The sequence below is a fragment of the Dipodomys ordii genome, unplaced genomic scaffold, assembly GCF_000151885.1.
Source record: "Dipodomys ordii isolate 6190 unplaced genomic scaffold, Dord_2.0 Scaffold36, whole genome shotgun sequence".
Classification (NCBI taxonomy): domain Eukaryota; kingdom Metazoa; phylum Chordata; class Mammalia; order Rodentia; family Heteromyidae; genus Dipodomys; species Dipodomys ordii.
Window position 1 is genome coordinate 9,387,498 of NW_012267252.1, and position 27,745 is coordinate 9,415,242.

At 40.0% G+C, this 27,745-nt stretch overlaps 1 protein-coding gene across 1 annotated transcript in view; it reads right to left on the reverse strand.

The window, feature by feature from the left end:
* Positions 1-27,745, reverse strand: part of Sorcs1 (sortilin-related VPS10 domain containing receptor 1) — a 481,478-nt gene that overhangs the window by 77,144 nt on the left and 376,589 nt on the right. The window contains exons 8-13 of the mRNA XM_013017825.1: positions 25,585-25,674; positions 19,754-19,933; positions 11,820-11,966; positions 2,808-2,910; positions 2,479-2,555; positions 612-703 (exon numbers count right to left, since the gene is read on the reverse strand). Of these exons, the coding sequence (XP_012873279.1) occupies positions 612-703; positions 2,479-2,555; positions 2,808-2,910; positions 11,820-11,966; positions 19,754-19,933; positions 25,585-25,674 (689 nt within the window). The remainder of the gene's footprint in view (positions 1-611; positions 704-2,478; positions 2,556-2,807; positions 2,911-11,819; positions 11,967-19,753; positions 19,934-25,584; positions 25,675-27,745) is intronic.

Genomic DNA, 27,745 nt, shown 5'->3' on the forward strand with positions numbered 1-27,745 from the left:
AATTATAAATCACTATCAAACAATAATGAAAAAGCCTATCGGAAACCCCCTCTGAACATCAGTACTTGGATCTTCATAGGAGAAAGGTATAAGTAGAATTCAGAATGTCACTTCATAAAAGGATACAGTGTCACTTCACAAAAACCACACAACAGGGGCAGAAACAACAGACGAGTAAAATTGCATGGATAGCTGATCTTTGCATTGAGGCCTAAAATAATGTAAATTCTAAACCTCAAGAGATGTTATTTGGGGCAGCTGACTACAAGTACTATAGCTACTCAGAGAGACTTTGACTGACACTGAACATGGTGTTAGCAGTGATGGTGCTGAGAAAACAAATAAGGGCATGGTCACATCTGAAAACCATAAGGAATTACTCTCCCGGGGGTAGAAATTCTCAACCTTCTCCTTTGTATCATCTCCACTCTTTCTTTACAAAATAATGTTCCAGCAGTTATCTTGCTTGAAGAGAACCAAGGTGTAAATCACATGCTAGCATTCCTTTGCATTTTAATACAAGCTCAGTTGCAGACTGGTAGCTTGACTCCTAAACTAGTCCTAACTGAACCACCAGATGTTGTGTCTCCTCGAATGCAGGCGACCCTTACCAAAGGTGTCGAATGGGGAGTGATGTGTGTTTCATAGCAACCAGGACTCCACCTTGATCCAAGTATAAAACACTGTGCTCTTCTTCAAAGATCTGGATGAGAAAGAGAAACACGTGTAGAGACACATCCTGAGTATGCACAGAGTCAAAACTCTCTCCCAGCATGAAAATGGTTTGTGCAAATACGTTATAGAACAATACTTGAAACCATGGGGGGCTACATGGACATTGGTGTGTCATATACAATGATTGTTGGCATATAAAAAAGCAACTTTTAAAGAGTAAATAGTAGGCCTTCATGTTTATATTCCTTTATCTTTATGCTATTATCAACTGAGTCACACTTTTGATGTCAGAATGTTAGGTAACTGTCAGATATTACCTGTGGGTAGATGCTAAGAGATGGCTGGTTCTAGCTTTTTTAGTTTTACAGGCAAGGGCACTAAGGGATAGAGAGATGCAGTAACTTGCTTAAGGCTGCAGAAATAGTAACTGATGAAGGAAGGGACTTGCTGCAATACCATGCCCTCATATGTAATTACTTCCACATTGTCAAGTGTCATTAAAGAAACATATTCTTGTTGATTTTTGGATGTCCTACTAAGTCATATACAGTTCCGATCAAGATGAAATTGTCCTCTTTGGTATCACTGATCTTTCTACAAATGCATAGAAACTAATTTGAAGTCATAATGAAGACATGCTAGATCACGCCTTTCTGTAGAAGATAGTTGCTGTTTCGACTTCAACACAGAAATACTCTCTTCTTTTTAACATTCTTAGCCTAAGATTCATGCCAGGATTGGAGAAGTGGAGCTTTTATGCCTTGTAATAAAAGAAACCGTGGCCCTTTATTTTCCAAAGGATGCTTCCTCAAAACAGGCCTCTCTATGTACCTGCAAGACCAATTGCTCTGACTTTATTCCACAAATTGCTTTTCTCTAAATATGAGCAACCCACCGAGGATGTATTACAGGTTTGAAGGTAAGAAATGGTAAACACATCACTATTTAGACCCATCTTTCTAAAATTTAAAGCCCAACACTCCCATTGCTAAGTATGATTACCTGTGCATTAGATTTCAATTTACAGTGCTAGTTATTGTATGCTAATTAAACGTCAGTGGGTTATTAAAACATATTTATTGAAGTGTAACAACTATGCATTAAGCTCCTATCTTGTTATGATTGCTAAGCCTCATTAAAGGCTTGTTTTATATGCCAGGGGTCCCTAATTTTCATTCAGAAGAAAGGCAGAAAGCATTTAAGCTAAACACATTGGTTAAAAGTGATTCCACTTGTACTTTAACTAACATGTGCCCCCTGATGGTTATTACTCTCTCTTTTGCATATGAGATTTAAACATCTCAGAATACCACCTGGGTAAGGGCTATTATCATGGCATTTGACTCCACTCTGACTTGAAGGCAAGGGGTCGTGGCATTCTGCTTCATATTTTCTATATGACAGATTCAGGGATTCCAATTTTCGTTGCTAGGAAAGCTATTTCAGACATAATTTGGTTTCATTTTTCACTTATAAGTGTTCTTAGAGGGATGCCTTGGTCAGAGATATCTTTATTAAGTGACAAAAAGTAAAATACACAAATGTTTACTAAATGCAAAGGCTCGTGACAACTGAAAGGGTGGACAATGGAAGATGCACTGTATAAATTGCCTCAGGGAATGGCAACGCCTTTGTATAACTAAAGATAATAAAACTATTTTTAAATAGAAAAATAATAAAAACACCTCAGCAGCTTTTGGATTTATGTGTAGTAATACAGAACAAGTTCTTGGCCTTAAACCAAGTTGGACAATTTTTGTGCCATTAGAATTTAAGCAGCACCCATTCAGGGTATTTTCTTACCTGCCTCCAGGTGTTCCCTGCATCTGAAGAGACAAACATGCTGATGTCACTGTCTGACAATTCAGAACCTATATTACCTAGAAAAAGCATATTGCTATCAGTGGAAGGAATGTTCTACAAAACAGAACAACAGACCACGTGAGCATCCTGAATTGCTTGAGAAAGCTAGGTTTTCTTCAGCATACTTGGTGCAGAGCCAATGGTTTCGGTGTTTTTCAAAGATATTTTCAAAGATATTTTAGCTGGTTTATTAAGTCACAAGTGCAGTTATCTAGTGTCTTAAAATAAATGGCATTTCTAATAGCGAGGAAAGTGAGCAGACTCCTTACCTGAAGCCACTATGATACTTGGAGCTGTGTCTCTGCTGGCAATGATCCCTGAAGTGTAGGGGTTCTCAGAAACCTTCAGGTGAAGGTGCAATGAGCAATAGGGCTAAGAAGAGGAGACAGAGTCATAAATTCACAGAATCTAAAGCCCAGATTTATAGCAATATCAAACCATCCATATATCCATGCATCCATTCATCTGTTCATCCATGCATCTCTCCATCAAACCACCTATTATCATTTTTCATTTCTACACATATCTAGTTTCTACCAGGTACATCATAGATCCCAGGTTGGTGAAAAAGAGAGTACCTTCATTTAGGACAAATTTACTTAATTAAATATCACTTGGTCATTTTATAAATATGTTCATACTTAGTCTGGGAAACACTAGGTGAAGCTTTTGAAAGAATTGCATACTAAAATCTACTCCTGGTCAGCCCAGAATTTAAACTAAGGAATAAAATGTTTCTATTGATTACCGTATAAAAGAGAGTCATTTCTGAATCAAAATATAGGAGTGAAAACGTTCTGAAATTCTAAGGGGAGGAGATAAGGTCTACCTTCAGATTAGAAAAGACTCCTTGTAGAAAATGCTACCAAGGATGGATGGACCATGAATGCAGAGGAAATGGTCAGGATGAAAAGCAACACATAGGGCCTGGGTAATACGAATAGCAAAAGTAAAGTAGAAGAGTTGAACAGTACAACGTGCACTTAGGTAAGACTAAACACAGAAAATTAGGTAGGAAGCTGGGAAACAAGACTGAGTAAGGTTGGAGGGGCCTGCAAAAAAAAAAAAAAACATTTGGCATCTCACAATCATTCTTTACTCAGCCTGATCTCAGTGTACAGAAAGATGTACGGTGTGAAACAGTCCTAACACCTTCAAAATGATTGTAAATGTCTCAGTCTGGATATTATCAGAATCAATTTCTTTGCCATCGTGTATACGAACTATACAGCATAATGGTATGGTGACGTATTCATACTTGCGTGTAATGAACACATGTAATGATCCCATTCCCTTCACAAGCCTCTCAGTTCCAGTCAGAATAAAAGTCATACTTACAGATAAATGCACTAATAATAAAGTTGAAGTGAATAGTTAAGGAACCAGTTTGTCTGTGCTTCAAAACTGTGGTGAGATTTTCTCATTAAAATATCAACAGTTTAAAAAAGGGGAGGAATAACAAATCTAACACAAATTTTGTTTATAATAGTACCTTGCTGAGTTGTAAAAAAAATATAAGTATGTATTCAAACCCACATATCTTTTCCTCTCTCAAAAAGATTACTTTTAATCTTATCAACTTGAGTTTGTGGAATCACCTGTGAATTGCTGTGATGACTTTTATCCTGCTCTATAAGTCTCAGCCAGCAGATACTTAGAGAGTGACAAAGATACAATGATTACAATGATTAAATTTGTATAGGGTAGAGTAAATAGCAAAGTAAAAGTGAAACTCAGAAAACAAAAAACTGGCAAAAATAATAATAAATCAGCAGATCACAATAGCAATTTTTCCCCTCATAGCCAACAGAGAAAGTAAAACTCTCAAGAAGCAATTTTATATGAAAATTTCATGCAAAGCTTCCAAGCGAAGTTTTTACTTTCTAGTGTTCTAGAGGAGTCTGGAGTATAACCTCTTGAGAAGAAACACCAGAATTAAGTGTTTTAGCCTCATTTTGTGGAAGTGGAAGAGTAGAAGAGGTACTACTGTTAAATGTCACAGAAGTTCTGAATCACCAATGGACAACACTAAGTGAATGTTTAATCACTATCAGATGTCAAACTATTTATTCATGAAAGGTTTCTTTTTTAATTTATTTTTTGTCTTTAAGTAGTTATACAAAAGAGTTGCCATATACAAAGTAAGGTAGGAATTCAATGTATCTTGATGAGTGTCTCACCCCATTCATTATTCTCCTGAATCCCTCCTAACCTCACCTCTTCCCTCAGTTTTCTTAACTTTGTGAAACATGCGTTGTGTTTTATAACTGCATTCCCCTCCACCTCTCTTCATGTGTCTACTCCCTTCCCCTTGATCCCAAGTCCCACTTTAAGCACCCAAGTTCTTATGATTATTTTGTTGCACTGTGACTTGCCCTTTCTAAGGAATTGCATCAAACTCGAATTCTCTGAATCTACCGTATTTCAATCGATATGCTTGTGAACATGTGGATACTACTACAAAGTGTGCATTTATATATTTATACATTAATTCTATCTTCCACACTTGAGAGAAAAACATACATTTTTTTGTCTTGCTGGTTACTATTTCTAGCTACTTGCAGCTCTCCTAGGTCTCTCTATGATCTATTACAATTAATTCTGTCATGAATAACTTTTACTTATTTTAAGTGTGGCACAATGTCATCCCTTTAAGAGACATAGCCTACAAATGAAGAAGACACATCAGGAGTAGTCTTCATTTTCTGCAAAAGCTTGCATAGAGTCTAAGAAAGACAATTTTTTTATAAAAGCTTAGCATATCAAGTTATGCTTCTTTTGTTGAGGGCATGGAAGAAATCACTATGTTATTCAGAACAATGCCAGGAGGAGATGGACTTGATTATAAATTTCATTAATCAGAATAATGTAGTCACCATCTCCATGGCATTTCAAGATGTCCTATGTCTTGAGGATTTTTCATAGTCATGAAACTTTAATGAAGGTTTTTTATGTCACCTAACAGAGCAGGACAGTTTTGGATAAGTGTACCCAGTTTGTAATTCTGAGCTAGCTGCTTGTCATAGCTTCTAGATTTTGAAGCTCAGTTGCCACCTGAGCCAAGGATTATTTGGTACAGGAAACTTGGCATTTCACAGTCCTTTCAGTCGGCAATCTGAGCACTGCTCTGCCCTGTTGCTATGGTTTTCAGAGGACTAAGACATAGTAATTGGAGAGGAAAAGGCTCCAGTTCACACAGTGGCAGCAACATTAGAAAATGATCTTTCCTCTGTACTTTTTTTCTCCACTCTCACATTTGTAGTACTGGATTGCCCCCAGCTGGTACATGCAGAATATTCTGTGATTATGTTTTTTCTCCTTATACTTCCTGTTTCTTCCTAAAGTGTTTGCAGAGTTATCTAATGTTTTAAAAGGAGAGCATTGGGAATTCATGTTCATATATTTCACTTAAAACTCTGACAAGTTTTGGACATGGGTCCATGTGAAATCATGAAGCAAGTGATCAGCCTTTCTCTTGCTTCTTGCCTTTCTGACTTCTTTTCTCTCATTAGCAAACAGGTGCTTGAGTACCTACCGCATGCTAATAGTCGCAGGTGTTGCTTTATCCCAGTATCCACCCCTAAAAAGGTCAAAGCACAGCCTGTTTTACAGGAAAGTTCCCCTTCTGTGTTCAAAAATAATCACCAATGGCCTAGTGGCTAACTTATACATGATGCAAAGGCAGCACACATATTTGCAAACTGTCCTTTGTCTTTACTCACTGGTTTGCTAATTCTAGGCCTGACTTTTTTGGTCCTTCATCTCTGCAGAGTCAAGTACAAGGTTTGAAAAGCTGATGTGAATCCAGGACCGCGAAAATGTGTGTAGAGAGGGGCAGAATTTCATTATGTTTTAGAGAATTTGCAAACCTATCAGAATCCCTTGGGTCTTATTTACCTTTCTTTAGTCAGCTTTTTTTTTTTTTTTTGCTTTGAACAGACAAAATCTTTGAGCCATGGCAAGTATTCATAACTGCCAGCTAGATTTAACAGGCTTATCATGTTTCCTGGGTGGATACTTACCACTGATTCCTCCTGACTTGTTAAAACGCTTCGCTCTTTGACCAACATAGCCTGCATTCCCCCAAACCAGGGCCTCTTCCACCATCCTCCTCCTCTCCCTCCTCGCATCTGGTGGTTTTTCACTTCCACAGTAATGTGGTATTTGTCTTTCTGTGCCTGGATAATCTCAGTCAGCATATAGCTCTAAGTAATCCAATAATTATCAGCTGTGGTTGACACACTATCGAAAGTGAATGGGGAATCACTGCACGACAGGAGACATTTTTTTCCCACCAGGAACAAAGTAAACTCAAGACACAAGTAGAGACATTTGAGAGTCCAACCATTTCAGATTCCAGTTCTTTCTCCCCAACTTGAACTACAGCCCATAGATCCTATAGTATCTCGCCCTATAACAACTAATTTCAATATACAATATTGGGGGGAAAAAACGACTGGACATAGTTAGCAAACTAGTAGGCAGATTCCCAAACAGCACTCTACAACATCCTGCCATCCCAAATTCAGACCTGGTTTTGATTCTGTATTGGAGTTCAGAGTCAATTAGTCCTTCAGTAAAGAGTCCATGCAAAGGGGAGGGAAGCCAGCAAGCCAATGGGCTGGGTCTTCAGTAGCCAGCCCCACTCCAACCCAGCACAACACCTAGTGTCACCAGCAGAATGATGGAAGGGGAAAACAAAAGCACAAATCTCCTGGGGCAGCTGTCTGCGCTGCTCCAGCAAAACTCTGCCAACATGAATCCGTAAAGATGCCAGGACCTCTGTCTATGAACTGTGCGTCCACCAGGGTCCCTGAATTTGTCACAGGCTCAGCTCGGCTCAGATCGTGCCTCTTGGGAGTCCAATCCTGAGGCTTTGGAGGCAGGTGGACTATGACCTGTAATACCCTATCTAATTGTACAATGCAGTCTTCAGAGAAAAGAAATCCCAGCTGAGCCCTTCAGGCAATCAGTCCGAAAGTCCTAAAAGTACAGCCCCAAATTACCCTGGATGTCTTATTTCTATAGAATACATTTTACCAGGGACATTCCATTTGGGGCTGTAATTCTGAACTTGTTTCACATTTGTAGCAGCCCTGCTGGAAAATCTCTTTTCTAATCACCAGGCTGCACTTTCAGTGACACTGTCACTTTTCAAGCGCTCACAATCGAAAATCACTTTTTATCTCCTTTCTGCCACCAGCTCCCAAGCTTAAAGAAGATTTTTAACTGTCTAGGTCTCCTGTAGCTCGAAGAATTTTCTTTCCTATTTGGCACTTTTGGCAGATTTTATAAAGTGAATTGGTCCCTGTTCCTTACTCTTTCTGTCCTTTTCCTCCCTTCTCATTCTACTGCCTAATTTTTTTTTTAAAGCTTGCATGGAATCTACTCGAAGCAACAAGATTAATGAGCAGGAAGGGGCCGTACAGGACTGAGTACATCTCTCTCCCAGTAATTCATGTCTTCTCACATTTAATGAGCCACTTGATTTTATTAACTTTTGGATCAACTTGAACCCATGAGTTCAAGAAGGATGGAGTGATTCGGGGTAACTGTCAGAGGGAATGCCTGGCTTCCATTACAATACAAATGTGAAAGCTAAAAAAAAGGGAAACAACTTTCAATAGAGTGCTCACTCCAGACACACAAAACATATCACATGAACTGAGCACCTTTGATATGTCAACATGATTCTTAGAGACACTTACTCTTCCTATGGTCACAGAGCTCACATTTAACCAGGGAAAGTGAGCAGAAAGTCAACAAATGTCGGCACTGAGTTCACAGATGAATAATGTTGATTAAAAAAGAAGAGTTGGGGCAAAGTATAACTTCGGTGTATCTTCAGGAAAGCTGTCTTAGAAGCAGAGCTGAATGCCAAGAAATAGAAGATGGCATTTTAAGAGAACTAGTTAAAAAACGTAAATACCCTCAAACATAAATGAACACAGTAAGTTCAGAGTTTGTGAAGAAACCTGTCTTTGTTTTCCATGGCTGTGTGTGAGGAAGGAAGAGAACCTGGAGACAAGACTGAAGAAGAGAGAAATCAGATGGCTTGAATTCTTATACGTCATGATGAAGTAGTTGATTTATCCTACTTAAACTAGAAAACCACTAGGTGAAGTAAAGAAAGGATATCATTCTACTTTGCAAAACTTCAGGTTGAGAGATTTCATATAATTTGAGAAAGAAAAAAATATAGCACACAAAAGAAAGACAAGTAAATTGTTTTCTGCATGAGGAAGTACGGTTTTAACTGAAAAAAAAGCACAGATGAAATTTTCAGGGTGGTGAAAAATGTTCCATTTCTGACTGTGGTGGTGGCTATGTATATATTTTATATGTTATATACAATATTACATATATATATATAAATTCATTGAACAATATATGCTCTTAAAGTAGATACATTTATATATGTTATCTCTATAAATTGGATTTTTTTACATTAGTTCACATTGGCTATTTTGTGTGGCTTAGATTGCTGGATAGAAAGGGGGCACTGATTGGGAAATGATCAGCTGGAAAATGATTATGTGACTGTGGACATGGGATGGAAGCGGACACTATGTATCTATGTAAAGGCGTAGTGTTCTGACTTCATAACTCTGGGAGATGGAACAGAGAAATCTTAGTTAGGCATTTTGTTTTATGTGTGTATGTGCCCAATCCTGGGGCTTGAACTCCGTGCCTGGGTACTGTCTGTTAGCTGTTTCTTTTAACCTATCATAGAGCTTAAATTCAGTGCCTGGGGTACTGTCCCTCAGCTTGTTTTGTGCAAAGCTAGCACACTTGAATTACAGCTCCACTTTTGGCTTTATTTTTATTTTTTTTGGGGGGGGGTCCGGTCGTGGGGCCTGAACTCTGGGCCTGGGCGCTGTCCCTCAGCTCTTCAGCTCAAGGCTAGCCCTCTACCACTTGAGCCATAGCACCACTTCCGGCTTTTTTCTTTTTGCTTATGTGGTGCTGAGGAATTGAACCCAGGGCCTCATGCATGCAAGGCAAGCGCTCTACCACTTAGCCACCTTCCCAGCCCCCATTTTTTAAAAAAATTTTAATAGTTAAGTGTGGATAAAAGTCTCACAGACTTTCCCGTCCTGGCTATCTTCAAACTGCAACTCTCAGATCTCAGCCTCTTGAGTAGCTAAGATTACAGGTATGAACCATCAGCATCTGGTCCTTGCTCTGTATTATGAGGCCCACTTCTAATAGTCCAGTTACAATGTCAAAGACACTGAGCAAGCCTGCTCAGTTGACATGGTTAATTCTCTCTGATAGTCATTTGTCCCTCCAGATAGTTGGTGTATTGGATACTTGAAGGTACTAGAACACCCATGCACCTTTGCTAAGCATCACGGAGTTCCAACATGGACTGGTTGAACTTGGAAGGCAGCCTTGGTTTATTTTTCCCAAGCTTACTGGATCATGTGTCTCAGAGTGTACGTATTCACTCAAGAGCTGTTTTGTTTACTTAGTCTGATAGTGGATTTGTGCCCACACTATTATAGCTGGATGTTTTTCCTCCAGTTGCCGGTAATAAGGATGGAAGCAGCATGGGTGACTGAATGTTAGAGTTCTTCCCTGATGCACACTGACAACTGAAACAACCTCTGCCACCAATAAGGTCAGGCTGTGGCTGCCAGCATCTTCCCGAGTGGGAGAGTGACCCACCTACAGCCCTGCCAGGTTAACCTGCAAAGTGAGGGCCCAGGATTGCTGATGCAGAAGGAAACAAGCTGAGTGAGAACAAAACCGAAATTGGCACAGTGGGAGGAGTGTGAACGAGGATGGGTAGATTAGTTAGTTAGACAGACAGACAGACAGACAGACAGACAGACGGACAGACAGACAGATAGATGAATGATAGATAGATACATATCTATCTTTTTTTATAAAAGATAGCTAGATCAAAGTAAATAGAAACTAGCCAGCTAGCTAGCTAGAATTCATCACCCCAGGACTTCTTACTAAAAACCATCTGGTCATTTTCTTCCATGTGTATGTACTGATCTTGCTTTTATGTAAACTTAAATACAACTTCTGAACTGTTTTGTAGAAACTGATCATATGAACTAAGAATACTTGGTTTGAAAATAATGTCTTCCTTCTCTCCTTCTGCGTTTTCTAGGTATCCATTGTGGTGTCAAGTATTAGAACAGACATTAGTACAAAGGCTGAGATGAGACTCTGAAATCCTTCCTCTCACTCAGAGATAAGAAGACGGCAAACTCCTTGATGGCAAAACCACCCTTGAGCCTTCTCATGGAAATTGTCATCGCACTGGCAATCCAAATAACTTTATGCTGACACAACTTAGGCTTTGTTGTCCAGGTCATCAATTATAGAGCACATAAATGAATAAGGATGACCGTGTTTCAAGTAAACATTATGTTTAAAAAATGTGATGGGCTGTATTTTCCTCATAAGCCACAGTGTTTACCCACCCAAAGTGTTAAAGAATAAAACAAATGAATAGGATATATTATAAACAAAACAAAAACAGATCTAAATAATTGATTCTTAACTCTTGTTTTAAGTTACTCGTTTATCTCAAAATGATAAAACATTCCTTTGGGGAAAAATATGCATGTAATTCCACATCTAGCTCATCACTTCTTCAACTAAATGTATGTAGAAAACAGGATTTTTTTTTTCAGGAGACCAAGCATTCAGGTAGGTAGTGGCCTCATCAGCGATGTATGCTATCATACTCAAGAATGTGTCCCTTGGGCTGGGAAGGTGGCTCAGTGGTAGAGCGCTTGCCTTGCATGCTTGAGGCCCTGGGTTCGATTCTTCAGCACCACATAAGCAAAAAGAAAAAAGCCAGAAGTGGCGCTGTGGCTCAAGTGGTAGAGCGCTAGCCTTGAGCTGAAGAGCTGAGGGACAGTGCCCAGGCCCAGAGTTTAGGCCCCACGACCGGACCCAAAAAAAAAAAAAAAAAGAATGTGTCCCTCAAACTGCCATTTGAGGTCTCCATCATAACTTGATCTGGGAATGTAGCTCAGTGGGATAGCATGCAGCTGGCATACACAAAGCCTTTGGTTTGTTTCCTCAAAGCAAAAAAACAAAACAAACAAAAATCTTGGAGGCAGACAAGGATTCTGGAAGTTCTGACCTATCCTAAAAGAGCCCTGTGACCATTTTCTCTACTCTTTGCCTTCACTCTTCTCTGCTTATTTTATTCGTCAATGGAGAGGAAATCCTAGAGCTATCTTTACTCTCTCATTGCCATTTCCAGCCCTCTGCTGTGTGGGCAATTCTGCTCCAACGGCAAGACTCACCAGCAAACAGTGCACTGGGTCCCCCCTTAGATCTGTGTCCGGCGCCTGCAGCAATCGCCAGTCTCTGCCTTTGTTGTACGTGATGAAAGTTTTCACTTGGTTGTCAATCTTCTTGTTAGCCAAGAACATTCCCTTTATCCCTGCTACCTGGGAAAAATTGACATGGCTGAAAAATACATCAATTTGAAAAGCAGGGACATATTTATTTACCTTCAGAAGCTAAACATTTAGGTTGTCAAATTCAACCAGGAGCACTTGTCTTGGATAAAAAAAAAATAGGGTCAGAATGGATGGGGGAGGCTTAGATACAACAATTCCACCACCTGTCAGAAAGAAAGCAATAGCAGGTAGCCCTTGTTTTACTGGGGTCATGATACAAGATTAACAGGGACTTATTATTACCCTAATATGAACCAGCCTTCATTTTACTTGGCAAGTGATCACTAAGTTGAGACGACTTTTATTGTATGTTTAACTAGCATCCAGACTTTGAAGATTCTATCTCATTTAATCTTCATAACATTCCTCCTGTTTAAGAATCACTTATTCTATGTCACACATGAGGAAATCTCAGGCACTCATAGATCAGGTCACACTGTCCAAGGACACCCACGAAGTCTAAGTCCTGAGACTGTAATATGAACTATGGCTTCAGAGCTCCTACCTCTAGTGATACCTAATTTACTGAGCTATCAATGAAAATTAAAGGCTTTGATATAATTACTTTTTATTTATCTGTTTGTTAAAGGTCTCTCTGTCATGTCACCCAACATACTAACAACAAAGACAAAGTCCATTTTAAAGAAGCCATATTTTTCCTAAGTCATCCAACAATCCCACCTATGTTCTTACAATACCACTGTGTCTCATCATAAACAGTTTATTTATTTATTTTAACACTGCAAATACCATTGCTTTCTCACTCTTGTGTGGTAGGAAGTAACAAACGGCACATCATCAAAATCGTGCAACAGTTATCATGAGTTGTATGTTACATTTGCAGGTCTTCTAGTGTTTACCAAACCCTTATTTCCCTTGTGTGAAATGATCACAACCTAGGTAAAGTGGAAGGCAGTGAGGAAAAGGATGGAGATGTGCTATTCAGTAATGCATCCCATCTATCTAAGCATTAAGGAACAGGAACAGGAGACAGAATTTCCATAAGTTATTATGGGTTTGAGGTGTTGCTCAGGTAGTAGAGCACATGCCTAGCCCTGAGTTCAAACTCAATCATGTGTGTGTGTGTGTGTGTGTGTGTGTGTGTGTATACACAAAATATGTATTATTTATGTATGTATCATCAGCCACATTTTGAGGCAAGAAATGAAGATTTAGGTACATAGCCATCTAGAGCACACATGGGAAGTTAAGTAAATAAGCTAATAGCTTTTGAACCCATTTAACTAAACTCGGCTCTCTTAATTATAATGTGATAACTAGAAACATAAGGGTCAAACAATAGCTGCCATCTCTTCAGTCCTTGTTAATACCAAGCATTCTGCCTAGTTCTTCACACATATGCCTTCTGATACTTGTCATGAGCCCATGCCTATGGATGGGGGAATTGAGGGGGAAATAAAAATTAATTAAGATCATGAAACATTGGACTCAGCTCTGTCTGGCTTTCCAAATCCTTTCCTAAGTACGGCTCTGAGTTTGTCAACTCAAAGCCATCGGGTTTCAATCAATGGAAGAAGACACATGTCTTGCCCGTGCCTTCCACACGGTCAGACCTCATTAATTTGTCCCTGCTGATCTAGCATCTGGGATAATTTAGAATTGGGCTAAATTTGCACTCTTTTAGAACAAGTTTGTTAAACAAATAAATGGTTTAAATGAGTGGCGGAGAGGAACACTTTGAACTCCTCAGACAAGCAAGCCACGGTGGGCAATCAGCGGCAGCCAGCACAATTTCTCGCACCTTGTAGATCTTAAACAAACATGGAAACCATAAACTCCAGGAGCGCCCTACTGCCTAGCTACCCTGTGTTAAACTATAACTAATCTGTAGTTAGTCACTGGTTCAGTTCCATAAGGTCCACTCACCAGGAAACTTCCTACCAGTTTTGCATATATTGAAGAGGCTGTTATGTTCTTAAATACAACCAACATGCCAGTTCTGTAATAATTAAATGGAGTAAATCAGAATGTTCACACAGTTCATGCTGGTCTCTTCTGCATACATAACCCCGAAATGAGAAATGACTCTCTCATAACCATTCGATGTCATAAAGCGTTACAATAATAAGTATAGAAAGAATAAAAATATTACCTAGTTCAACAGCTTTATCCTATTTCCCTTCCTGCTTCTCTACCTTTCTTTTCTTTTTTTTTTTTGGCAAGAGTGTCAGGGCAGGGTGGTGCACGTTTAGGAGCTGGCTCATTTGTAGAAGTGGTGACTTTATTGGCCCCCGACTGCTTGGCATTATCAAATGCCACTTGAGCAGGGAGCTGTGTTTTGTAATCCATCTTTGGCAGCTTGGCCTTCAGGTTTATCTTGAAGAATAAAAACTTGGCAAAGTAGAGAGAACGTGTGTCAACAGGGAATAGAGCAGGAGAGGGCCTGCTTATTTTCCAAAGGACTCTATTTGAGGTTGTCTTCTTATTGTTTTGCTGCTGTGGCCTGGTGTACAGAGATGGTCACCCCTGTTCTTCGGTTTTTGTGTCTTTGCTATCGCTCTATCTGTGAGCATGATGAATCCACCTTTTATGTTTCTCACTGCTAGCTCTATGCATGAGGGCACTTTGCTCCAAAGCATTTTTTGTAACTTATTATATTTTCTTTCTTGGAATCTCTATAAAATTTCTATCTAAAGGGTATTGCTGCCCCAAATACTGAAATATATGTGTGTACATGTCATTTCTCATGTGTGTGTGTGTGCGTGCGCATGTGGTTGTGAGGATTCGAGTTCCAGTGTGAATGGGGGAACACATTTAGGTTGCCAGATAACTTTTCTCCATATCCATCCCTGTGCATGTTTAAGGAACGGAGCAGGGCTCGGATGGTATGGGTATGAATGGTGGTATGACCCACGGAAGTGATGCCTTCATCTGTTCAGAAACTGTCCAAAGTAGCTGTTTCCATGAAAACGATCCATCCTAATGTTGAGAGTTTATCTCCCTGTTAGGAAAGGCCTATGACATTTTATTCCTGTTAAATTTTGCATAAAGATTTCTGAGGACAAATGTGTTTATAAGCTATGTTTGTCTCTTTTCTTCTCCTATGGGTAAATGTCATAGCAGAAGTCTCAAAAGCATTTAACACTCACTATCACAGAAGCCAAGATTGTGTGTGTGCGTGTGTGTGCACACACACACGCAAACACACATATATATGTTTATGTGTGCTGATACTGAGGCTTGAACTTAGGGCCTGGGCACTGTCCCTTCAGTTTATTTATTTATTTATTCTCTAATGACTGGTGCTTTACCATTTGAGCAACAGCTACACTTCTGAGTTTTTGGTGGTTACTTAGAGATAAGAATCTCTCAGGCTAGTTTCCAACCAGGATCCTTAGATCTCAGCCTGCTGAGTACCTAGGATTACAGGTGGGAGCCACTGCTGCCTGGCAAGAAAAGAATATTTTAAAGACCCTGACTGCTTTGGACTCGGGAATGGAATGTTTTCATTTTCAAAAGTAAAGCTCCCAGCCACCTACTGACAAAGAGCTGGGATTGCCTGTGGAACTGGGGGACCCATCTGACACGGAAAGGTCTAAATGACCTTTCTTCACTTTTACTTGCTCAAATAACACTTTACTTCTAGGAAGATAATTTACTATTCTGTATCCTGTGTGTGGGGGGAAACTTTAGGTTGGAGAGTATTTGTCTTTCCTGCTCCCTACTCTGGCTTAAAAGAGATGTCTTTTCTCTAAGAAATCATGGTGTAAGATCCATGAGCATGATGGCTGAGTTCTCTCTTTTTAAAAGAGCTTTGTGTCTTTCCTGACACACACCATGCTTCTGTCCTGCAGGCACACTTTGTGTGCATTCTGAACTTCTCAACCAGGTGGCTGCACTCCCAGCAACTTCCTCCCACTCAGCTGGCATGAACTGTCATTGTCCATTAAGCCACAGCGTTCTTCATCATCATTAATTAATATTCCCATCCCAAAGGAGGAAGGATATTGTCCAAAACTGTCAAACTCCCTTTCATCATTCGCATGACACAAATACACTAAGAATCACACATTGCAAGCACAATTATCACATCTTTTCTTCTTCGGCTACCACCAGAACCATCGGTTACTGATTCTCTTTTTCTTCTTTTTTTAATCCCAAGACCAGTTTGTTCTCCCATTGGTGGGAAAAAAATTTAACCCTAACCTGCCCTGCAGTGAACTTCCATCTCAACAATTTTTACTCATCCACTGCAAATACTATTCCAGATAATGATCTTTCAGCAGTCATGGCATTTTGTAGATTAGAATTTGAATACACTTAAATTTAGGACTTTAATTTGCTTTGTCTTTAACAGTGGCTGTATTCTTTCAGTCTCTATTTAATGATAAGAAAGTGGAGTAGTCCCTGTATCTTAGAGTTATAGACTAAATAAAAAAAATGGAAAGTTATTTGCACTGTGCTTTGTGAATAATGGCATCCCAAATATCCTATTCCATTTTTTACTGTATTTGCTCTATGTTCAATATTCCTGGCTCACGTTTCTTGACTCTCAATTCACACTAAGGGACAATGCTGGTATTTCAACAAGGAAACCTTAGGAAACTGCTTTTTTTTGTATATATTCTCGATGTATATACCCATCCAGTTATTTAAACATTAGCCTTTACAAAAATAGCTTAAAGAGCGTGTGGATCCAGGAATAGCAGGGAGTAACCATGAAAGAGCATATAAACAATGGCGGCCCCTCCTCAGTCACCCCAAATAGGTGCAGACATGCATCCTGAGGGTTTTCTTTTTATCCCTGTCACCTCCACCTCAGATGTTGCTCATATCTACTCCTGATTAATTCATTTATGGATTTTCTTGCTTTTCATTCATCTCTAAGCTCTCATCATTCATCGCAATTCTACTGGGAAATTCATGCTAGATGGCTTTCAGCTCCCTGCTAGCCAGAACAATCAGATTTAAGGGAACATTTGTGCCAGGCTCTGTGTCTGCCAATATTCTTTCTATCTAGGTAATCAGCAGATACAGCGCTGCTGTTCTGATCACATCCATTTCAATTCAACGTGCTGTGAACTGTCAGGCTAATAAAACAAAGGCATTTCTCTCCCGGCCCCAGGATGCAGAACACCTTTACATAATACGGTCACGCCATTGCTCAAAGTGATGATAAGAAGAGGCAGCAGTTTCCCTACAGACAGTCAACTGCAAGAGGGATACACAGAGGGAATACAGAATTAATAAAGAAATGTTTGCCGTGTCTAGAGGTCACCCTGCCTCCTCTTCTCATCCCACACCTGATACCCATGTCTGAATCCAGAAAACTATTTGCGAAAAGCAGTTATCATCCCCATCATCAAAGGACCAACTGATATGGTTTGTACTTCTGTTGGAAAAAAATGTATTCCAAGACTCTATTCTAGCTGGGCGCCAAAGATGGCTCACATCTATCGTCATAGCTACTCAGGAGGCTGAGATCTGAGGATTGCAGTTCAAAGCCAGCCCTGGCAGGAAAGTCTAGGGAGACTCTTATCTCCACTTAAGCACAAAAAAGCCAGAAGTAGAGCGGTGTTTGGAGTGGTAGATTGATAGTTGCTGTGACTTCATGGCACCTGGGCATTTGGACAAGATACTTAGATTGTAAGTGTGGGATCAAGTGAAGAGAAGGTAAGGAACTTGGATAAAATATACTTCTAATTTCAATGTTAATTTACTGATGAGGAGAGAAATGTGGCAAGTTTCACTTGTTTACAAGAAAGCAACTAGTTATTGTTAAAGATGCTTAGGTGGCCATGATAATTTGCTACCAGGAGTTGAAGGAGAAATTTTAAATTATTGAAATATGTTGAAAATTTAAACAATGTACATAGATTTTTTAAACTCCTGTGAGTCGATTTAAAGGAGATATTCTAAGAGTAGAATATTGTATATCTGTTTAGGCACACTGGAACATAATATGAACTAATTAACATTAATTGTAAATTATTGAGCATTACTGTATTTCAGACATTATAGTTAGTACTTCACAAGATTAATTCACCCCATCATCAGTGAAATCCAGTATTAACCTCAGTATTTGAATCAGGGCAATTACAGGACAGAAGGCATGAATTTGTCTGAAAAAAATACATACAAGCAGCATAGGAAAGATTTAAATCCAGGCAGATTGAATCCTAAAACTAAGACATGTATCAAATTGAACCCCCAAATTAGAAATTGAACAGTATAAGTAGATGTTTTCTAGACTACATGATTAGTTTGAGGCTGATATGTTTGATACCAATTTTAGCTGAACCATGGGAAGACTAGAAAAAGAAGAATAGAAAAAATGGGAAAATATGGAAAGACTTGCATTCCCTTTTTCTAAATATATGCACACAATCTAAGTCCACACTAGTCTTTCAAAAGTCCATTACAAATATTTTGATTCCAGATTGGACCTACACTTTCCTGACCTGTATTTATATACAGAGTGAAGTTTTGAAAAATAGCCTGCTTATGAGCTGAAGAACAAGGAAAATAGAAAACACTAAGAAGAATTGTGATGCTAAGCTTGATTTTCGGAAATGAAATTGGTTTCTTTCATATGGACATAACTTCCTTGCTTCTTCTTATACAAACAACCACTTGACTTCTTAAACCTAATCCTCAGCTAAATGGTAGTGTCATAATAACTACACATCTTTGAATCCTTTTAGATTATTTTTAGATAGAACATAGGTATATGATTGTGCTGTTCAGATCCTGAATATGTTTTTAAATGGCTCATTACAACCCATTATAAATCTTTCATAGCCCATAAAAAGAATGACAAATGGCTAAATTTCAGCCCCCCAAAGTAGCTTTTTATTTTCTACCTAACTGTGCTTTAAGAAATCAACTAAAGCTCTGGTGCTTGTCATGAAAGCTGACTATTCTAACAAATACGATTTTATTTTAAATGAAATGCTTTGAAGCCAGGCACTGGCAGCTTATGCCTATAAGGCTATGTAATCCTAGCTACTCAGGAGGCTGAGATCTGAGGATTGAGGTTTGAAGCCAGCCTGGGCAGAAAAGCCCATGAGGCTCATATAGCTCTGTGATACTCTTATCTCCAATAAACTATTCAGAAAAATCTAGAAGTGGCACTGTGGCTCAAGTGGTAGATCACTAGCCTTGAGCACCAAGAGGCTCAGGAACAGTGCCTAGGATCTGAGTTTAAGCCCCAAGACCAGAAAAAAAAGATATATCAAAGAGAGGGAGAGAAAGAGAAACAAAAGCTCTACAGTTGTCTCAGGGGAGTTATGTTACCCCTTTTGGTTTTGCAATTGTTTGCTAATTCCCTTTTTAACCCAGGGTTAGGAAAAAGAACCTATTAAGCTTATCTCATTCCCAGGTCCAGGGACAGGAATGTTATTAACAAGGGGAGATTACTGAATTAAGAAGTCTTTCATACTAAGAAGTACTGTGATGGCCTGCCAGATGTCCCCATTCCTCCACTCTTCCTCAGAGAGAGATAAGAGAATGCTGCCCACCACCCCATTGTGTCCCATGCTGTCTGCCCTTCAAAACAGCTTGTAAGCAGCATGTGCGGAACATTCCAAGTCTTCTAGGATTTCATATCTTGAAGACGTTGTCCAGAAAAAGAGTTCTATAGATCGCAAATTAGTTACAGAAAAGCAAAACCAAACCCTCTGTAAGCACTTTATTCCCTGAGTGTACTGAGCTACATGCAATGTAGATCCAATATTACGAGATGGCAGTCAGCTCACCAGTCAGGCCAGGAACCACACACAAGTGTCCAGAATCACATCTGCCCAGTGACATACCTCATAGAGGTCAACCATGACATTGCCCTCAGGGCCTCTGCTGCTCTGGACATTCTCCAAGGCCAGGGTGAAGTAGACACCACGCGTGTCGGAGATGTAGAGATTATAGGTGTCATTTTGGTTCCATTCTTGGACAGCAGCAAACACTTGGTTCTCATCAGTGCTGATGACATGCATGTCCTGCAGAGAGACACAGGAAGTGAAGAGGGAAGAGATGCTCCATATGTTAACCTGGCTTGTACCTAAAACTGGTGGAATGTAATAGACAGAGATACTTTGATGGAAGGCAAGGAATTTCCTTTTGCATGGATAAGAAGTAATAATTAGCTAAATATTGATCATGTATTTTCTTTGTCACATGGAGGGTCAGACAATAGGGTCATGAGAAAATAGGACAGAGAGACCCTTAGCTCAGCTATAAATTTACTGTTTTGTTAGCTAATTTGAACAGTACTTTCATAAATAGATATGACTGTAGAGAGCCAATCATTCTGATGCATTTTCAAGTTCAAACACAGTTCTTGCTCAGAAGGCTTTCTAGATGGGGCAAACATAAGGATAATCTGAAGACAGAAAGGAAACAGATAAGCCTTGAAATCTCTTTCCATGATGTCTGGGCAAGTAGCATGGATATTGCCTGCAAACCAGGTAGACATATAAAACCTCAGGCCCCACTTCCTGAATAAAAGTACTCACTGCATGTACATTTAAGCTTGGAAAGCATTGCCCAAAGGCTCAGCAGCTTCTGAGGTGCCTCTAGAAGCAAAGTGATGCCCAGAGAACTATGACTTAACTGCTCATCAACATGGCTGACTTTGAGAAGCTTTGCATGATCTCTGAAATAAAGCAGGAGGGAAACTAGTCTTCAAATGAATGTTTCCAGTGGTCTTGGAAGACAGAAACAAAATGAGGGGAACATGGAGGTAGTGTGTGCTCCTCTTGAGATGAGAATTCTCAATCCTTTCTTCCTTATTCAGAACTCTATACTAGTAGAGGCTAACGCAGACCTCACACTGGCTGTCTCTGACTAAGGCTTGCTCTCTTGTTTAGGGATGGCTGTTCAAAGGTTTTCAGTTGTCTTTTGTTCTCTGGCCCAAGCAGTGTATAATACAACTTCCAAAGAAGAAACAAGACAAAGCAAAACAAAAAAAGAAGACTCCATCTCCAATACAGAGTCAAAATGTGGAAAGATTCTTGGCTATCACGTAGCTGACTCTGCAGATCCTCACTGATAGACCAGGCTCTCCCCTTGACCAGTTTCAGGAGGGTCAAAAATCTGCCTTGACCTCTCCAGTGTTGAAAATTGTCCCAAACTTCTAATCTAAATTTTTCATTGTACCTTCAGTTCAGATATTAGTTTAGTTACTTATTCATGAAAGGGGAGTTCTGTCTGTGCTTATAATTTCTACCTGGTGGCCCTCCTCACTATAAAGTAGTAAATAGAAAAGCAAGTGTTTTGATCTAGGTCACTCGGAGAAAGAGTCACATAATGATAACAATGTATCTCTCCATATGGATGGGAAAGTGAACAACTCTCCTGTTCTCGTTCTATAGTGTACTTACATGAAATGGATTTTGGATCTTTTTAATGATGTTGGTAGTACAAATTTTAATCAAAGTATTCAATTCATATTCAAATATCACCTTTTTTCCCCTGCTCACTTAATTCTACGTCTACAGGCTCCTGCCTATAATCCTAGTGAGTCAGGAGGCTGAGATCTGAGGATTGTGATTCAAAGCCAGCCTGGGCAGGAAAGTCTGTGAGACTCTTATCTCCAATAAACTACTCAGAAAAAGCTGGAAGTGGTGCTGTGTCTTAAAGAGCTAGAGTGCTAGCCTTGAGTGAAAAAGCCCAGGCCTTGAGTTCAAGATCTGTGACTGACCAAATAAAAAGGAGAGTGTGTTCTTTCTCTTATACTGACTTACACATTTGTAGAATAAGATGGGATCTTGCTGATGTTTTGTTTAAAATGCGGATTTCGTATATAGGTCATGCTGGCCACCAATTGTGATATTCCTACCTCTATCTGAGTGCTAGGATCACAGTTGTGTGCCATTACACCTGGGGATGAAATGTTGAATTAATGCTGAATTAAAGGGCGTTAGTTTACTAAGAGGCTATTAGAATATCTCCCATATAGCCATGAGCCTATTAAGTCTACAGAGAAAGAATGCATAATGGAATTCATTTCCGTTTTAAACTTATTTGATCACAGGACTAAATTTTTACAGAGCATCACTTAAGACCTTTTATTCTGCATTACACATCTGACCAAGTATTATTTTGCATAAGCTCCTATTCAGAAGACTATGAGGATAAGGCACATTGATCAATCACCGACTCAAGGTTTCAAAGCAAGTTTAGTGACAGATGAAGGTCCAAATCTGAATCGCCTTTCTCAAATTAAGGCAGCATCATACCACCTGCATTCTGCGGCACATCTATCTTCCACCTTGGAGACAACTAGATCTATACTAATAATAATATTACCTTGCTTTTATAGAGTATCTGTCCTCCAAAATGCTCCAAGCACTTTCATATGGATTGCCTCATTTATCTCACTTGAGCAGCTCGGAATGAGACCCGAGTAAGTGACGAGAAAGGAAACTGCCACTCTGCTTCTGTCTAGCAGGGTTTGGGAAACATCTGGGCATGCACATTGCTCAAAATCATTTGATACATGATGGAATAGATGCTGAGGTGTTCATCAGCTTCCCATGGATCATCTGTCTGTATTGATAACTTTGCATGGCCCATGAATGCTGATGTGACTATCCAGAGGTCCCTGAGCAGAGAGGAAAACGAAAGAAAAAAAAGGTTCCCTACTCCTAGTACAGGGTTGACTGTGTTAGCAGCAGTATTAAAATTAAGCCCTCTCCCTGCTTGGCATTTGCTTTACTATTATTTTAGTAATTCGTTTTTAACACAGATCTGGAAAGTCAAGTCTTTCAAGAATTGACCCAATGACAGCTGATGATTAGAGAAAATGAACATGAAAGTGCAGGTTGGTCTCCATGCCTTCATTCAGCACATTGTTCATTCAGCCTCATTCTTTTCAAGGGGCAGCATGGAGGCTGGATAGAAGGCTATGGAAGCAATGCAGGCACTTTTTCAGAGGCTCACTCCGTCCCCTCGGGGGCTTTTCTTTGAAGGTGTGATGGGACTCTAATGAGGCATCTCCTTGCTTTAGATAATACACACCCACCTAGACCAAATAATTTACTCATTTGCCATGCTAGTTCCCATTTTTGTGGTAACAAGTAAGATTAATCACTGCATTCATTCTGCTTTCAGAGCTCAAATGAGGCTGAGTCAGGGAACATGCTCTCTGGGGAGGAGGAGGGATAGGAAGCAGATTCAGGTTCAAAGTAGAACTTTGCCTTCCAGATTGGCTAGATGCTACAGGGGACAGCTGTCAGCAACAATCTTTGAGATGCCCTTGGACAAGGAAAGCAAAGTGCTCATCTCCCAAGTCTCCAGTACACAGCCACAAGAATTGCTCTGATTTTAAACTACTATATACCATGCTTCTTCGGCCAAGGAGGCTTCTTCTCTCCATGTTTTTGGATCCAACATACAATATACAATAGTTTTACCATGGAGAAGATGGTGGTACTATGTTGTTGTTGTTTTTTTAGTTTAAAAAATTATTCTTAAGCTGGGTGCCGGTGGCTCACACCTGTAATCCAAGCTACTCAGGAGGCTGAGATCTGAGGATGGCATTTCAAAGTCAGCCCAGGCAGGAAAGTCCGTGAGAATCTCACTCCAATAAACCACTCAGAAAACTGGAAATGGCACTGTGGCTCAAGTGGTAGAGCACTTGCCTTGAGCTGAAGAGCTGAGGGACAGCACCCCAGCTAAGAGTTCAAACCCCATGACTGACAAAAAAATATTCTTCTGGGTTTTCTTTTTTAATATATATTTTTATTGTAAAGATACTGTACAGAGGGGTTATAGTTGCATGAGTAATGAGTACATTTCCTATCCAGCATTGTTATCCCCCTCCTTTGTTTTTCCCCTACCATCCCTTCCCTCCCCACCTTTCCACCTCTTCTCTCTCCCCCAACCAAGTTGTAAAGTTCATTTTCAACATAGTGTCTATGTTTTAACAATAGTCGTTATGACTTTATGTTTATAGGAATAGAAGTAAATAGATAGACAGATAGATAGATAGATAGATAGATAGATAGATAGATAGATAGATAGATAGATAGATAGATAGATAGACATACAGACAGACAGACAGACAGACACAAACAAGTGGTACAATTGGTTTGGGTGAAGATTTCTACTTAAAGAACATGTGATCATGCTAGGCATGATCATAAGATAAGTAAAATCTGCTATTTCAGGACTTAGTTTCTTACTCTTGACCCAGACGATCTCGTGGCATTGAGTATAATTCTTGTTTTTAAATGTACATTTTGTGAGTCAAATGCTTCATTTTTTTTTCTCAAAAGAAATGACTCAGGGTAGGAGGCAGCTCTGTTTTACTTACAAGGTAATGCATTGATCTCCCTCAGGAGAGAATCCTAGGAGATAATCATGGGATATTTTATTTTAAAAAATAATTAGTTTTCCTCTTGCATATGAGGTGCATCTAATTTTCATCCAAGGTAAAATATCACTGTTGGTAATTCTTACCTTACTAAGGAAAAGAAAAAAACAATTATGCAAATCAAGAGCAAGAACTTAAATGTACAAACTCTCACAGACCTGATTCTGGGTAATTACCATAGCTGCTAATCTTTCAAAAGCTGAAAACAATAACTGTTAGCATGGATAGAGTGGATTTGAGTTAATAGGGTGTTCCAATGTATGACATTACCTCTAATGGACTATGATCTATAGACACTCATCCTTCACTGATAAGGTATGGGGTAGAGTGTTGGTCCAATAAGGGATTTCTGCTTGGATAAACTGGAGACATTTTGCATTATCATTTCTCCTGGAGAGCATTCCTGCTGTACACTTATGCTATGCCTGTAATATAATCTCCTGAGGATCTAAATAGCTGGTGTTAGTCCAAGATGGCTTACTACAATGGCAACTGCAAAAACACAAGAGAAAGAGACAAGAACACTCTTGTCTTCACCTCTTGCACATACATCTCTCTTGTTCTGAAACTAAGCCACAAGTGATTCATAAAACCTGGCCACAGAAATGCCCAGGGATGCACATGGGTATTGTCAGACTGAAGTCCACTAGGTGGAGCTCCATATTAACAGAGTGTTTCACTGTTCCAGGCAAGACAGCCTGGGGATGGTGTCAGCCACCGACAGTCTTTAACTGTTGTTAAAGTTCTGCAGGTCTGTGCCTCAGAACTCCAAGCACAGTCTCCTGAGTCTCTCACTGAGAAAGAAAGCAGAAGTTCCTGCCATGTGGCTGTAACCCCTAGCAGGAAACAATTAACAACAACCACATGATGCGGCCCACCTGTTGACTGTACACCAGGGGGCCAACATGTTTATTGCTGCCTCGATAGAAATGCTTTGAAAAGAAATTCTTTGAAAATGCTTAATATTGGAAAGCAAGTTTTCAATACTGCATATTGAAAAGCAAAACACACTGCTTACTCATCCAGTCAGGTGCTACAGCTCCTACTTCAAAGACCAAGGGAGAGGAGGAGAATGTGAGAGTCTAAAAGGCAGAGAGAAAGAGAGCAGAGAAACTGACACAAACAATAAAAGAAAGGAAGCCACAACATAGGAAACAGAGATGAGCAGCCGTGAGAGATGATTCTGGAAAACCAACAAGGTGGAAGCTGGGTGGAGGCAGGGCTATGTGGACACTGGAGGCAAGAAGTAAAAGGAAAAAGAACAACTCATACCTTGGGCAACGCGTATTTGGGAAGCTTCATTTGGGTGAATGCATTCCTTCGGTAGGACACATAATAATGTGGTCTTCCTCCCGAGGTCAGCTGGATCAGAAAAACAAGGTTGTGAGGAGACCTGTTAAATGACTATAGGTCACAGAACAGATGCCTGAATACAAGAGACCAATCACCATACAGCAGCACGAATGCCCAGGGTGACAACAGGGAAGAAACTGGCATTTAGCTCTGAAACCAAATACATACTGTACATACGTGGCCAGAGGCTGACACTGCACCAAGTGGACACTAGTACAATTCCTTAATTTGCACTGTGGTTCAGTTTTCCCCAGAGCTGTTTGTTTCCCCCAGTGAGAGACAGAAGCCTTGAAATCTATGGTCTCACAGTCCTTTAGCAGCCCTGCTCTCCAGCTCCAACTCCCTAAACAAACAGGTTCTCAGGCTGTATTAGAAGGAAAGGGTTCGTGCCACACGAGAAGGGGAACTGAATTCCCGCGTGATGGTGTTAAGTCCATGGCTGTGAGCATGTATCCTCGGTGCTGGGAAAGCCACGGCAGGATTGTGGCCCAAATGTATTCCAAGTTTGGATGTTTCAGGTGTGAAGACTGGGCCAGATTTGTACCAGAGAGACAGGTGGAAGGATCCTAGTGAGTTGAGGAAAAGGAGAGAGGGTACTTCCCACCTGTGTATAAGCACTCTACTGGGAGCAATGTGGAATGTGCTCCTATCAATCCCCTCCTTGGCATCCAGTCTTTAAAGCTGCATGAAGAACTTGAGTTTGAATGCCGCTAAATGGAGTTTGTGTTCTCAGAATGTCAAGTGTTTGGGGTGAAAGTACTTCAGACACTTGGGGTTGTGACTGGCACGTGGCCATCTCCACTGCTATAAAGTTCATAGGAGGTGAGGGGGATGCGATGGAGCTCGTAGTGGTGTAGAGAAAATGGGTGAAGTACTTCATGCAGAATCTGCAAATGGGGGGGGGATGTTAAACTGTTGATAGAAACCCAAAAGTTTCTACTATCAGTTTCTATCTCTCCAGGCTCCTGGAAGCAAAGTTGATAGAGAAATGAATTGCACAGCACCAGTATGTGTAAGCCATTTTAATGTCTATTGAAATTATCAAAGTATCGATTACTTATGTCTTTGAAGAAGAGGGAAATGGTGTGTGCAAAGTCATTTGTAAACCATCTTAAAAACAGGCTAATGTTGGTGTGGTGGGCATTTAAACATATTGCTTGTAGAAAGCCTAGAATGAGATCTTTGAAATCAAAATTATTTTGTTCAAATCAAAATATTAGTGTGTACAATGTGGATAGAATGTGTCTCGACTCTAGCAAGACTGAAGGATCATTTTGCAAATTGTGCTGCAATTTAAATTTATATGTGTGTATAAATACACATACCTAGTTCAGCTATTGAGCAATTCTGGCTCTGTCATTTGTAACATGAAAAGCAATGACAAAACTTGTAAATGCATTGTCCACATCAGCCTAAAATCTTTTCACAGGTGCTGAAAAGAAAGCAATGGGACTCCCTGTCTCTTCTAACGACACACGAAATCTCAGCTTCTCAAAGTGTTTCTTGCTCTCTTAGGAGGTGACAAGCCTGGTGGAATACAGCTGAAAGTCTCTCTTTCTTTCAAACACAGTCAGCACCTGACAATAACAGCTGATTACTCTTACTCTGGCTTCCATCTTCTCTCTACCTCCAGCCAGTACACTGTACAGTGGCTCTTTATATCCTTTATTCTGCTTTGCAGGTAGCTCTGGGGAGAGGAAAGATTAACTGGCCACATTCCTGATAAGAAGAGACTGACATATCTGCTCAGTCCCTTTGAGGACTAGGAGCTTCTTTGCCAAGTAGATCTTTGGAAAACAGATGAAGGGGACAAATAAAACTGTGCATCATCCTCTAGATAATCTTCCTGCTCTAAACAGCACCTTTGTGACTTGTTGATAAGGTATTGCAGATATTGCAGAAGGATCTAATTAATATTCTGTGAGTACACAAGCATATACACTCAGTAATAGATCTTTGTCGGTCTTCCTTCTTTACCTCCCTCCCTCCCTCCCTCCCTCCCTCCCTTCCTTCCTTCCTTCCTTCCTTCCTTCCTTCCTTCCTTCCTTCCTTCCTTCCTTCCTTCCTTCCTTCCTCCCTC